Below are 13,798 nucleotides of genomic sequence, written 5' to 3'. Positions count from 1 at the left end.
CCCCCTCTTTACCTATTTCATCTGTCCCTCCACCCACTTCCCCTCTGGTAACCTTCAATTTGTTCTCTATAGTTAAGTATCTGTTTTTTGGTTTGTCTCTTTTTATCTTTGTTCATTTGTTTTGTTTCTTGATTTCCACATAAGTGAAATCATATGGTATTTGTCTTTCTCTAACTGATTTATTTCACTTAGCAATGCATATTGTCTAGATCCATCCATGTTGTTGCAAATGGCAACATTTCATCCTTTTTTATGGTTGAGTAATATTCCATTGGAAAATTATATATGTGTGTGTGTGTGTATAGAGAGATTTATATCTCTCTCTATATATATGCCACATCTTCTTTATTCATCTATAAATGGACACTGGGATTGCTTCCATGTCTTGGCTATTATAAATAATGTTGCAGTAAACATATATCTTTTAAAATTAGTGTTTTCATATTCTTCGGATAAATACTACATGATGATTTTGATATAAAATATAATAATGTAAGGGGCGCCTGCGTGGCTCAGTTGGTTAAGCATCTGCCTTCACCTCAGGTCATGATCCCGTGGTCCTGGAATTGAGTCCCATGTAGGGACTCTCTGCTCAGTCCGGAGCCTGCTTCTCCCTCTGCCTGCTGCTACCCCTGCTTGTGCTCTCTCTCTGTCAACAAGTAAATGAAATTTTTTTTTAAAAAAGATTTTATTTATTTATTTGACACAGAGAGAGAGAAAGGCAGAAAGGTAGGCAGGAGTGGGGGGAAGCAGGCTCCCTGCTGAGCAGAGAGCCTGATGCGGGGCTTGATCCCAGGACCCAGGACCCTGAGATCATGATCTGAGCCGAAGGCAGAGGCTTTAACCCACTGAGCCACCCAGGTGCCCCGTAAATGAAATCTTTAAAAATATATATATATAATCATGGGAGTTAAGTGCCTAGCTTATAGTATATGCTCAGATGATACGGTAATGATAATTATTAATATTGTCTCCTACTCATAGTTTTCCTCTTACTCCTTTTGAAGTATCTTTTCTTAGTTAGATGGGTTTGAGGTATAATTGACATACAGAAAAATTCACCGGTTTTAAGTACACGTTGTGTTGGGTTTTGACAAATGTGTATGCAATTGTGTGATTACTACTATAGTCAGAATAAAGACTATTTCATCACTCTAAAAAGTTCTCTCTTTTGCAGTGCGTTTTTCCCCTTTAACCCTCGCCCTTGGCAGTCACTGCTCTCCTTCCTGTCTCTTTAGAATTTCATGAATTTCTAGATTTTTATGTTTTTCCCTTTCTCGAATTTCATGTAAATGGAATTATACAGTAAAAAACTTTTGAATATTTTTAAAAAGCAGATTTGTTGTCTTATTGTGTAAAACTTGTGGATCAAAGTCCTTTGTGAGATAAATATCTTGCAAATATTTTCTTTCTGTGGCTTGCTTTTTCATTTAATAGTGTATTTTAAGATAAAAATTTTTATTATTTTCATAAAGTCCAACTTACAAATTTTTCCTTTTAGTTCAGGATTCTTACATTCTACGTTAAAAATCTTTGCCTAATGGGGCGCCCGAGTGGCTCAGTTGTTAAAGCGTCTGCCTTCAGCTCAGGTCCTAATCCCGGGGTCCTGGGATTGGGGTCCTGGGATTGAGCCCCCAGTCGGGCTCTCTGCTCAGCCGGGAGCCTGCTTTCCCCGCCCCTGACCCTGCCTGCCTCTCTGCCTACTTGTGATCTCTGTCTGTCAAATAAATAAATAAAATTAAAAAAAAAAAAAAATCTTTGCCTAAGCCAAGGTCACTAACACTTTCTGCTATGTTTTTTTTTTTCTAGAAGTTTTTATAATTTAAGCTCTAACACTTATGTCTCTGATCCATTCATGGTTAATTTTTATATCTGGTGTGGGGCACAAGTTGAGGTTCATTTTTTTGGAGATATATATATATCTCCAGTTGTTTCTCCAGTTGTTCCAACACTATTAGTTGAATATATTCTCTTTTGCCGCTGAGTTGCCCTACCAACTTTGTTGAAACTCAGTTAACCATTTATGTGGGTCCTAGACTTTTCATTTTGTTCTACTGTCTGTCTTTGTCATACCATTCTGTTTTGGCTAAATAATTTTAACTAAGTCTTGAAATCAGGCAGAGTCCTCTAATTTTGTTCTTTTTTTCAAAGTTGTCTCAGCAGTCTTAGGTCTTTCACATTTCCATATAAATTTTAGAATCATCTTAACAGTTTCTACAAAAAACCTGCTGGAATTTGAAGGAGATTGGATTCAGTCTCTAGAACGATCTCAGAATTGCTGTCTTAATGGTATTGAATCTTTCTGACCATTAAAATGGTATATTTCTCCATTTATTTAAATCTTTAAAAAATTTTCACTGAACAATGTTTTATATAGATTGTGTGTATGAGTATGCTATATTTTTTGTTAAATTTACTTCAAATATTTCATAATTTTTATGCTATTATAAATAGTATTGGTTTTTTAATTTCAGTTTCCAAAAATTTTTTGTTTATAATAGTTTTATTTGTTGTAGAAATATGATTGTTTATTGATGTTGTCTCCTGTGATCTTGAGAGTAGTTCTAGTAGTTTTTAAAATACATTCCTTAGAGGGGCGCCTAGGTGGCTCAGTGGGTTAAAGCCTCTGCCTTCGGCTCAGGTCATGATCTCAGGGTCCTGGGATCAAGCTCCGCATTGGGCTCTTTGCTCAGCGGGGAGCCTGCTTCCCCCTCCCTCTCTGCCTGCCTCTTTGCCTTCTTGTGCTCTCTGTCTGTCATATAAATAAATAAAATAAAATAAAAATAAAATACATTCCTTAGGAAAAAATAAATAAATGAATAAATAAAATAAGGAAAAAAATAAATAAATGAATAAATAAAATAAAATACATTCCTTAGGATTTTCTGTGTTGATGATCATGGTTTCATTGAATAAAGGCAGTTTTACAGATTCTTTTATAATCTCTATGCTTTTTATTTCTTTTTCTTGCCTCATTTCACAGCTTAGAGTCTCAACTACAGTGTTGCATAGAAGTGTTAAGAATGGACACCATTGCTTTTTTTCCAGTTTTAGTGAGGGAAAGCACTGAGTCTTTAAACATTAAGTGTGATGTTTCAATATGGGTCTTTTTCTAGATGCCCTTTATCAGGTTGAGAAAATCCCTTCTATTCCTGGTGTGGAGAGTTTTTATCATGAATGGATGTTGAATTTTGTTAGATGCTTTTTTCTGTATTTGTTGAAATGATCATAACATTTTTCTCTTTTACTCATGTGATGAATTATATTGAATGGCTTCAAATTGTACTAAACCTTTCATTTGTGGGCTAAACTTCACTTGATGATGATATATATATATATATATATGTATATATATACATATGTATATAATATGTATATATACATATGTATATATGTATACATATATACATATGTATATATATATGTTTCTTTTTTATGGATTGTTTGGATTCTGTTTGCTAAAATTTTGTTGTAGAATTTTTACATTTTTATTAGGGATATTGGTCTATAGATTTATAATATCTTTGTCTGGTTTTGGTTTCAGAGTAATGCTTGCAACATAGAGTAGGTTTGGTACTATTTCTCTGTGTTTGGGAAGAGTATGTGTAGAATGGGTACTATTTCTTAATGTTGGAATTTACCAATGAAGCCATCTGGGTCTGGAATTTTCTTTGTGGAAAGAGTTTTAACTGCAAATTCAACTTCTGTACTCAATAGATAGGACTATTTAGTTTATCTCTTCTTGAGGGAGCTTTGGTGGTTCGTATCAGATCATTTCAGGATTTGTCCATTTTATCTAGATTGTTGAATTTATTTGTACCTAGTTTATAATATTCCTTTATGTCCTTTTAGTATTTTCATAATCTGCAGTGATGTCTTCTTCCTCATTCCTGGTGTTGTTACTTTGTTATTGTTACTTTGTTGATTTTTTTGAGAACCAGCTTTCGCTTTAATTGATTCATCAGTCTCTTCCTCCTCTCTTTCTTCCTTTTTTTTTTTTTTCTTTTAAAGTAGGCTCTACAATGGGGCTTGAACTCAGGACCCTGACATCAAGACTTTAGCTGAGATCAAGAGTTGGATCAGGGGCACCTGGGTGGCTCAGTCTATTAAGCATCTTCCTTTGGCTCAGGTCATGATCCCAGAGTCCTGGGTTTGAGCCTACTTCTCCCGCTTCCTGCCACTCTGCCTGCTTGTGATCCTTCTCTCCATCTCTCTCAAATAAATAAATAAAATCTTTAAAAAAAAATAAAAGAGTTGGATGCATAACTGACTGAGCCACCCAGGCGCCCCAGTTTTCTATTTTTGCTCCTCGTTATTTCCTTCCTTCTGCTTACTCTGGGTTTAATTTGTTCCTTTTCTAGTTTCTTAAGGCTTATTGTTTAGAAACCTGTCTTCTTTTTTAATTTTTTAATGCTGTAAATTTCCCATCAAGCACTGCTTTAGTGCATTCCACAAATTTTGATGTTTTCATTTTAATTAAGATCAAAATGGTTTTTAATTTCTTTTGTGATTTCTTCTTTGACCCATGAATTATTTAGCAGTGAGTCAATTTCTAAATATTTTGGAAATTTTCAGATACCTTTCTGTTACCGATTTTTGGTTTAATTCTGTTGTGATCACAGAGCATACTTTGTATGATTTCAGTCTTTGAGATTTGTTTTATGGCCCAGATTATGGTCTGTCTTTGTGAATGTTTCACATACATTTAAAACGTAGGTGTATATTATGCCATTATTGCTGGTAGTGTTCTAAAAATATCAGTTAGGTCTACTTGGCTGATAGTGTTCTTCAAGTTTCAAGTTCACTAATTTTCTGTTTATCTAATTATTATTAGAGGAACATTGAAATCTACATCTGTACTTAATGGATTTTTCTGTTTCTCCTCCCAATTCTGTGTTCATATATTTTGAAGTTCTGTTTTTAGTTGTATATATGTTTACTATTCTATTTTCTTGATGAATTGACACCTTTATTTTTATAAAGTCTTCTTTTTAATTGCTGCTAATATTTCTTATTCTGAAATAAATTATAATTTGTCTAGTATTAATAGCCTATCCAGCCTTCTTTTGACTAGTGTTTACATGATCTGTTTCTGTTCTTTTACTTTTAACCTATCTGTGTCTTTATATTTTAGATGAGTTTCTTAGAAGTGGAATATAATTGGATTTTGCTTTTGTCCAGTTTGACTTTTCATTTCAATATCAAGCCATCTTAAATGCTGTTTCCTTTGATTTTCAGTACTTTCATTTTTCTACCATTTGCTCTTAGCTCACTTTCTTCATAAAATTTAACTTGGTTATAGTTATTTTGAATAGCTGTTACCCCCATTAGCCCAAGTATATATAACTATAGGTGACTAGATTATGTTAATGTTATAATTGTGGGTAATTTTTTATTTATATTTCCTGCTCTAAATTATTCTCTCTTCATCAGGAATGCATCTTTTGTTTTGTACTTTTCCACATGATCTCTAAGACAGTAGTCTTAATACAGTATGTGGGACCTCAGTTACTGTCTGATAAAATATTATCTTACCTAATTATCTTCACAGCTTCTTGAAGGTATTCTGTTTTTCTTTGAAATGGTACTTTATTTATGGTAGTTTTGGGGATAGTCCACTGATAAATTTCTCAGTGATTCTTAGAAGTTTTATTCCCAGAGTTTAGCTATCATATTATGTGGGTTTATTCAGTTACCATTTTATTTAGAGTTTCAGGTAGAGTAAGATGTTCCTTATTATCAAATTCTTAATCAAGGTCAGCAAAGTGAGTTATGATCCCAAGGTGTTGCCTCACTTCATTCAGTCCTGAACCTACATGCATTTAATTATTGACCTCACCCAGAGTGGGTGGGCTAGAAGGGTAGGTAAGTATGATTGTACAAAACTGATTCTGGGGGCGCCTGGGTGGCTCAGTGGTTTAAGCCGCTGCCTTCGGCTCGGGTCATGATCTCAGGGTCCTGGGATCAGGTCCCGCATCGGGTTCTCTGCTCGGCAGAGAGCCTGCTTCCCTCTCTCTCTCTCTGCCTGCCTCTCCATCTACTTGTGATTTCTCTCTGTCAAATAAATAAATAAAATCTTTAAAAAAAAAACAAAAACTGATTCTGAAATAGCCCAGTGGCCAATAAACACGGTGATTAGATCATCTCAAGCTTGGAAGTCTAAAGTTAATATTGTTATATGAAATTGATGAATTGCCTTTTGCCTTTTCCAAATCCTGATGATCTTACTTACTTTAGAATGGCAATTCAAAGAGTCTTAGATTTTCGGCTTTATGGTAAGAGTGGGTGCTAGGGCTGTTTTGAGTTTTTAATGTTGGGAAGTGGGTACTGAGGAAACCCAAGACATTGAGTTTGGGGTTAAATTGAACTTTTAGTTCCTTACCCTCTGCCTTTGCCTGAATGACTATTTTTACATTGATTTGTAGAGAGTTTGATTTTAAAAGATAACATATGTAACCATGTGGCTCCTGCTACTTGCTGTTTAATGATATAACGGGTATGAAAACAAATTAAACTAGCTTAGCCAGGGACGCCTGGGTGGCTCAGTTGGTTAAGCCGCTGCCTTCGGCTCAGGTCATGATCTCAGGGTCCTGGGATCGAGTCCCACATCAGGCTCCTTGCTCGGCAGGGAGCCTGCTTCTCCCTCTGCCTGCCATTCTTTTTTTTTTTAAAAGATTTTATTTATTTATTTGACAGAGAGAAATCACAAGTAGATAGAGAGGCAGGCAGAGAGAGAGAGAGAGGGAAGCAGGCTCCCTGCTGAGCAGAGTGCCCGATGCAGGCCTCGATCCCAGGACCCTGAGATCATGACCTGAGCTGAAGGCAGCGGCTTAACCCACTGAGCCACCCAGGCGCCCTCTGCCTGCCATTCTGTCTGCCTGTTCTCGCTCTCTCTCTCTGACAAATAAATATAATCTTTAAAACAAAACAAAACAAAAAAACTAGCTTAGCCATTACATTGCAGTTACCTAAAGTCATGGAACTTGGAACATATTCTTTGAAAGGTGCACCAAGTGTGATGGTGTATTCCTTCCATTGTAATTCTTTCCAGAACACATCATTTTAAGTGTTACAGTCCCTAATGGTTGTATGTGGGTTTTATTTTTTCTCCTTAATTCAGCCTTAATAGCTCATTGAAATTCTTTTTACATATCCAAATACTATCTTGGTTTCTCCTACTGATTTCATCTTTTTTACCTCTTAAGTTCAGTCCTCAAGGATCAATCTTCCGTTCTCTGCCCTTTCCTGTCCCATTTTCAAAGACGGTGATCTCATCCGGTCTTGTAGCTTTAAATACCTTCTGCATTCTCATGGCTCCCAATTCTGTCTCCGGTGAAGACCTGTCCCCTCCAGAACTGTATCCATCCAGCTGCCTACTTGACATGTCTAATAGGCATCCCTAACTTAATATTGTCTTCTAATGGAGCTTCTGATGGTCTCCCACAACCCAGCTTCTCCTTCAACCTTCCCTATCTCAGTTAATGCTTGCTCCATTCTTCTGGTGGCTTAGACCAGAAACCTTGGTGCCATTCTTTACTCTTCTCTTTGTCTCACACCCAGCATCTGGTCTGTCAGCAAATCTTATTAGCTCTGTCTTCTAAAATGTATCCACATTTGACAAATTATCACCATTCCTTTTGCCACCATCCTGGTCCATGTCACCATCTTTTGCCTGGTTTATTGAATTACTGAATTGCCTGGTCTCCCTCCTTCTACTTTACTTCTCTACAGTCTGTTCTTAGCACATTGCCAGAGTAGTTCTTACATTTTTTCTGTTGAAAACATTCCAATAGTTTCGCATGTTACTCAGAAAAAAGCTAAAGACCTTAACTGTTAACCTATAAGAACCTGTATGATCTGATCCTCCGTTACCTCTCCACTCTCATTTCCTGTTTGTTTACTCTGTTCCAGCCACATGGCCTCTTGACCGTTCCTTGAACATGCCTTTCCTGCAAAGCCCTTACATATGCTGTTCTTGCTATGTAGAATTCTCTTCCTGCTAGTATCAGCGAACCTAGCTTTCTCACTTCCTTTGGGCTTTTACTCCCTGAAACCTTCCTTGTCCAACTTAACTTGTTTTCCTGTCTCCTACATTGGAATGTAAGCTTCATGAGGGTAGAGATTTTGTCTTGTTTTGTGTACTACAGAATTCTTAGCCTCTAGAAGTAGTTGCTGGCATGTAGTAGATGCTCACACATCTAAAAATTAATAAGTGAATGGGTAAATGCCCCTGATTCTCATAATACCTCTTAAAAGAGAAGATAGTAAGCTAACATAGCTCAACTAGATGTAAAGTTATGTTGAGGGAAAGAAGAATGGAAGAATTGAAAGAAGGCTGGATGGAAAGTAAGAAGGATTTGGAAAATAATTTTAAATTTCTTGAAATGTAGAGCAATCCTATAAATGTATGAATAGCAATACTCTTTTATTTAAATAACTTTTATTAGTTTTCCATGGAGGCCACAAAAATTTGTTACTCCCATCAGTAGGAAACAGATTTGAATATCAGACTGCAGTGTGAACCAGGAGATAAAGTTCTCTGGATTAAGAACTGTGGACAGTTATTTCAGATGTCACCGAGTCATTGTGTAATTTAAGAAGGGTAACAGTGTGTCTTGGTATTCCATGAATAGTCTTGGTTTAACTCTCTTGTTAATTATTAGTAGGATGGGCTTTTAATTCTCTCAAGGGTTTGAGTCTGATGATAAGTTATAAGGGTACCCTAAAATTAAAGTGCTTGCCCCTGGCTAGTGATTGTAGCAGATATTGAAATTCATGTATCATAAGAAAATGTGACTTTCCGGGGCACCTGGGGGGCTCAGTTGGTTAAGCGTCTGCCTTAGCTCGGGTCATGATCTCAGGATCCTGAGATTAAGCCCCATGTCTGGCTCCCTGCTCCACGGGAAGTATGCTTCTCCCTCTCCCTCTGCCCCTCCCCTCCACTCACGTGCATATGCTCTCTCCCCCTTCCCCCATAAATAAATAAAATCTTTTAAAAAAGGAAAGTGTGACTTCCCAAACCCCTATTCTGGTGACTAGCTGCTTTGAGAGAACACCTTTCAGGGCTGCATTAGTAAAACCTTGATTATCTGGCACATAACTGGAACCCTTAAGAAAATGATACTTTTCGGGGCTGCCTAGGTGGCTCAGTGGGTTGAGCCTCTGCCTTCAGCTCAGGTCATGATCTCGGGGTTCTGGGATCGAGTCTCGCATCGGGCTCTCTGCTAGGCGGGGAGCCTGCTCCTTCCTCTCTCTCTCTACTTGTGATCTCTCTGTGTCAAATAAATAAAATCTTAAAAAAAATGATACTTTTTTATAATTTTTCTATGCCGGTATTAGTACCTGTGGGAAAGTTTATGTAAATTATATTGTGCTATATGTTTTATTCTACAACTTAATGTTCTGTGTTATTTTATATAGATGTACTTCATTTTTTCAGCTTAATTTTATTTTTGCAATTTAAAAAGATCAGTATCAAATAACAATGCATAGGAGAGTTGCCAGTATGAAACCATAAAATAAGCAAAAAAGAATGCTTTACTATCTTAATCATAAATAAAGAGCACAAGCTATGTGTCTTACCATTTATGGTGTAGAAATCCTTACATTGAATTTCCACATTACCAGAAAATTAAATAAAACTTAGACCAATTTGCCAAAATGCAGTCTTGAGATAATTTTTGAAGAGAACTCATTACCATAAACATATGTACTCTGTGTAGAAATTCTCTTAAATCAATAAGTAAAATAAGGAAAGCAAAGGAGCAAAAAGAAAAATTATTCTGGTGAAATCACTCCAAGTCAGTCACTGCTAACATGCATTTTATTTCTCTTTTTATATCTTTCCTAAGTTTTGTTAATTTGTGTATTTTTACATGGCTTTAATCATACTGTATATAGGGGCGCCTGGGTGGCTCAGTGGGTTAAAGCCTCTGCCTTCAGCTCAGGTCATGATCTCAGGGTCCTGGGATCAAACCCCGCATCTGGCTCTCTGCTCAGCAGGGAGCCTGCTTCCCCTTCTCTCTCTGCCTGCCTCTCTGCCTACTTGTGATTTCTGTCTGTCAAGTAAATAAAATAAAATCTTTTAAAAAAAATCATACTGTATATATAAATTTACATCCTGCATCTCCCCATCCCTGATTAATCTTTAATATTTTAGTATTAAGATAGTTAATATTTTAACTATTTTTCTATATGATTTAGACTAGATTTCCAGAAGAGGAGTTACTAGATCAAAAGTTATGACTATTTAAAAATATTTTTTGGTATATATTGCCACACTGCTTTTCATAAGTGTTGTACCAGTTAATACTTTAACCATTTGGGTCTGATGTTGCTTATTTCCTCACACCTGTGCTTGGGTTGGGCATTATGATTTTTAAAATATTTGTGATTGCAAAAACAAAAGTTCCTCACTGTTCAATATGTACTTCTTACTTTTTTGTGACGTACATTTTCTAGAAACAGTATTAATTGTATCCTATTATATATTAAAACATGATTTTAAGAGACCTCCATTTAAGGGAGAACATCCCCTTATAAATAAAACTTTAATAGAGCATGTTCAAAGGACAATTATTGATTTTTGTGTGTGTCTTTTTAAAATTTTATTTTTTTATGTATTTGAGAGAGAGCACAAGCATGCACAAGCCAGGAGGAGGGGAAGATGAAAAGGGAGAAGCAGGCTGCCTGCTGAGGAGGGAGCCCAATGTGGGGCTCCATCCCAGGTCCCTGGGATCATGACCTGAGCTGGATGCAGCTGCTTAACTAGCTAAGCCACCAAGTTACCCCAAGGCAATTGTTAATTTTTAATTAAGGATCAATTATCCAGGTTACCATATTGAAATTAACTTCAAGAGTGGCAAAAGAAACCTTTCCAAAATGCTTATTTAGTAGAAAAAATTTTCACAGTGGGGAAAGTGGCTTCTTGTTAAGAAAAATTTAAATATTTATCTCGGATATATCTAACATCTATCTATATTAGGTTTCATTGAGATCATTGAGTACAAATGAACAACAAACTAATCATAGAAATTTGGTATTTCTTTCAGGAACAGTTAACATTTACTAAAATAATACCTTAAATATGTTCTTCTTTTCAAGGTATCATAGACGTCGTAGGAAACTGGATCCTCCAAAAGACAGATGATACTGAGGTTTTCAGGAATCGAAAAGATGTTATCTTGTGTCTCATTTGCTTTTTGAGAAAATGTATTGAGTATATTCACTAACGTGTTATATAGCAAAATAATAATAAATGTGTTCATATATTACAATGTGTGTTTCTTTATATATATTAGGAGATTGTGGATTTGACAAACCTACTTCATCTTACTTTAGACATTAAGGTCTGCCATTTATGTTTATGTGTCTAGTGTGATTAAGTATTTTTACATCATCAGCCAAATATTGTTAGTAGTGTAAATATGATTAATAGAAATGTGCATGGTTCTTCTCAAGGAGATTTTTAAATTGCCTTTGGAAAGAAACTCATGAGGTCCACCCAGAAAATAAATGTTACAGTTCTTCCTTGTGGCTTCTAGGAAATAATTAAATTGCAGTTGATCCTGACCAACATGAGTTTGAACTATGCAGGTCCATTTATACCTAGATTTTTTTTTTTTTTGGATAAATATAGTCCAGTACTGCAACTGTATTTTCTCTTGATTTTCTTAGTAACATTTTCTTCTCCTTAGCTTTATTTTACGAATATAAAATACACATAACAAGTAAAATTATATGTTTATTGACTATTTGTGTTATCAGTAAGGCGACAAGTCAACAGTAGGCCATTAGTAATTAAGTTTTGGGGGAGTCACATTTATAGATGGGGTTTTGACTGCATGGCAGATTGTATCTCTAATCCCCTTATTGTTCAAGGGCCAACTGTAATTACATTTTAATTAGTTCTATTGTCTGCTGGGTCCTTTATATACATTATTATTAATTTCTCACAAAAATCCTTTAAAGAAAGAGCATTATCCCCATTTTGTGGGTAAGGCCAAGTGACTTGAACCCTACCTACTTAGCAAGTGGAAGAGCCAGAATCCAAATGGTCATGCGCCAAAGCTTTTTATAGTGCATTACAGTGAAAAAGGGGTATTTTCTTTCACCCAAGAATGTACTTTCCTGGAAAGAAAGTAGATTTTGCTTACAAATTATATAATTTGTTTCGAGGGTTTTTTTTTTTTTTCTGGCTCTTCAAAAAATTATGCTGGCTTCAGAATGCATGCAATTCTGGTTAAAATGTTAGTATCACTGAACTAGTGTTATGAGAATGTTAATAGATTATTCTGCTGTTGATTGTCAGTACCACCTTATATGTGATCCTTGATGGCCTTACTGCCCCTGTGATTTCTATTTAGGAAGTGAGGAATCTCTTAAGAAAGTGGAGAAGTATTTTATTCAAACTCATATTTGTGGTACTTTAATTTGATGTGAAAAGTTATTTCATTGAGTGAAATTGAAATGAAATTCATTGAAATGAAAACTTCATTTAAAATCTGTTGTTTAGTTCTTTTAATAAAGGAACTCTATTTGAAGGTTTAAGTATTTGGTAGGATGTATGGAATAATAAATAGAGAAGAGTAAAGGAAATAATTAATAATGACCACCCTCTGTTACCAAAAGGAAATGTTTTTTAGTGGCTTAATTTTTTTCATTAATACATTAATTGGGGGGAAAGATCAAAGAAAAACAAGTTGATAGAACTTAACAATCAGAAACATTTACCAGACATGTTTAATGACACTGAAAAATGGTTATATTTTTTTCAGATTGATTTATATCCAGATTTTTATAAAAATTGAGACTTGCTGCATTTTAAAAGTAGGAAGGATAAAGAATTTAATTAATTTTTTTTTTACCTGGGGTGACTGGGTGGCTCAGTGGGTTAGGGCCTCTGCCTTCGGCTCAGGTCATGATCTCAGGGTCCTGGGACTGAGCCCCACAACTGGCTCTCTGATAGGCAGGGAGCCTGCTTCCTTCCCCCTCTCTCTCTGCCTGCCTCTCTGCCTACTTGTGAGCTCTGTCAAATAAATAAGTAAAATCTTTAAAAAATAAAAAATTTTCCCCCTAAGTACAAACACATACTAAATGGAGATTATACAACTGTAAGATGCTTAAACCACACATCCACATGTCAAAGCTTTAGAGAATTAACTTCAATCTTACTGTATCGGAAATACAGATTAATACTGTAGTTGTTGGAATTTTGGTTTTCGTGGATTGCTGTTATTTAGTTTTGCTAAATAAGTACGTATTCTATCACCACTATCACCTCCTTTCTGCTCCTTCCAATTCTCCAGGGGCAACTTACCTGCCATCACAAGCATCTCATTAAATGTCTACTTATTTATTTGTCTCCTTTTTTTCCTTGAAACGTAAAAACTACATAGGGTGGGACGGTCCTTTAAATGGAATTAATTTAGCTTCATGAAAAATTCACTATCCAGTTCTTTTTTTTTTTTTTTAACTGCCCAGTTTCAGTGTCTGTTGGTGAGGCAGATCAGCACAGCTCAAGCTGATAAAAAGCACTGTGAGTGGAACCACGAGAGGGCACTCTCACATAGTGTTCAGTTCCGATGTTGCTCACCCAAAGGTAGTAGCTCAAGTGCTTAATTACCAGAGAGTATTTGGATATTCTTTAGGTAAGAATGACTAGTGGGATAAATGGCAGTAGTGAACTTATACGTGTTGAAATATTCTAAGGCCATTATTCATTCTGTTCATCTAGTTGTGAAGCATTTGCCAAACACCTAATCCATATGAAGAGGCATTATACCTTTTGTTTAGGCTA

At 35.8% G+C, this 13,798-nt stretch overlaps 1 protein-coding gene across 1 annotated transcript in view; it reads left to right on the top strand.

Annotated features, from left to right (window-relative positions):
- MRPL42 (mitochondrial ribosomal protein L42) overlaps positions 1–11,273 on the top strand; it is a 33,113-nt gene extending 21,840 nt beyond the window's left edge. The window contains exon 6 of the mRNA XM_004748546.2: positions 11,104–11,273. Within this exon, the coding sequence (XP_004748603.1) occupies positions 11,104–11,149 (46 nt within the window). The 3' untranslated portion in view covers positions 11,150–11,273. The remainder of the gene's footprint in view (positions 1–11,103) is intronic.
- The last annotated feature ends 2,525 nt before the right edge of the window (positions 11,274–13,798 follow it).

This window comes from Mustela putorius, unplaced genomic scaffold (assembly GCF_011764305.1).
Source record: "Mustela putorius furo isolate JIRA1106 unplaced genomic scaffold, ASM1176430v1.1 tig00000788_pilon_pilon_pilon, whole genome shotgun sequence".
NCBI classification, from domain to species: Eukaryota; Metazoa; Chordata; class Mammalia; order Carnivora; family Mustelidae; genus Mustela; species Mustela putorius.
Note: the sequence above shows the minus strand (reverse complement) of the source record. Positions and strands in the feature narration are given on the sequence as shown.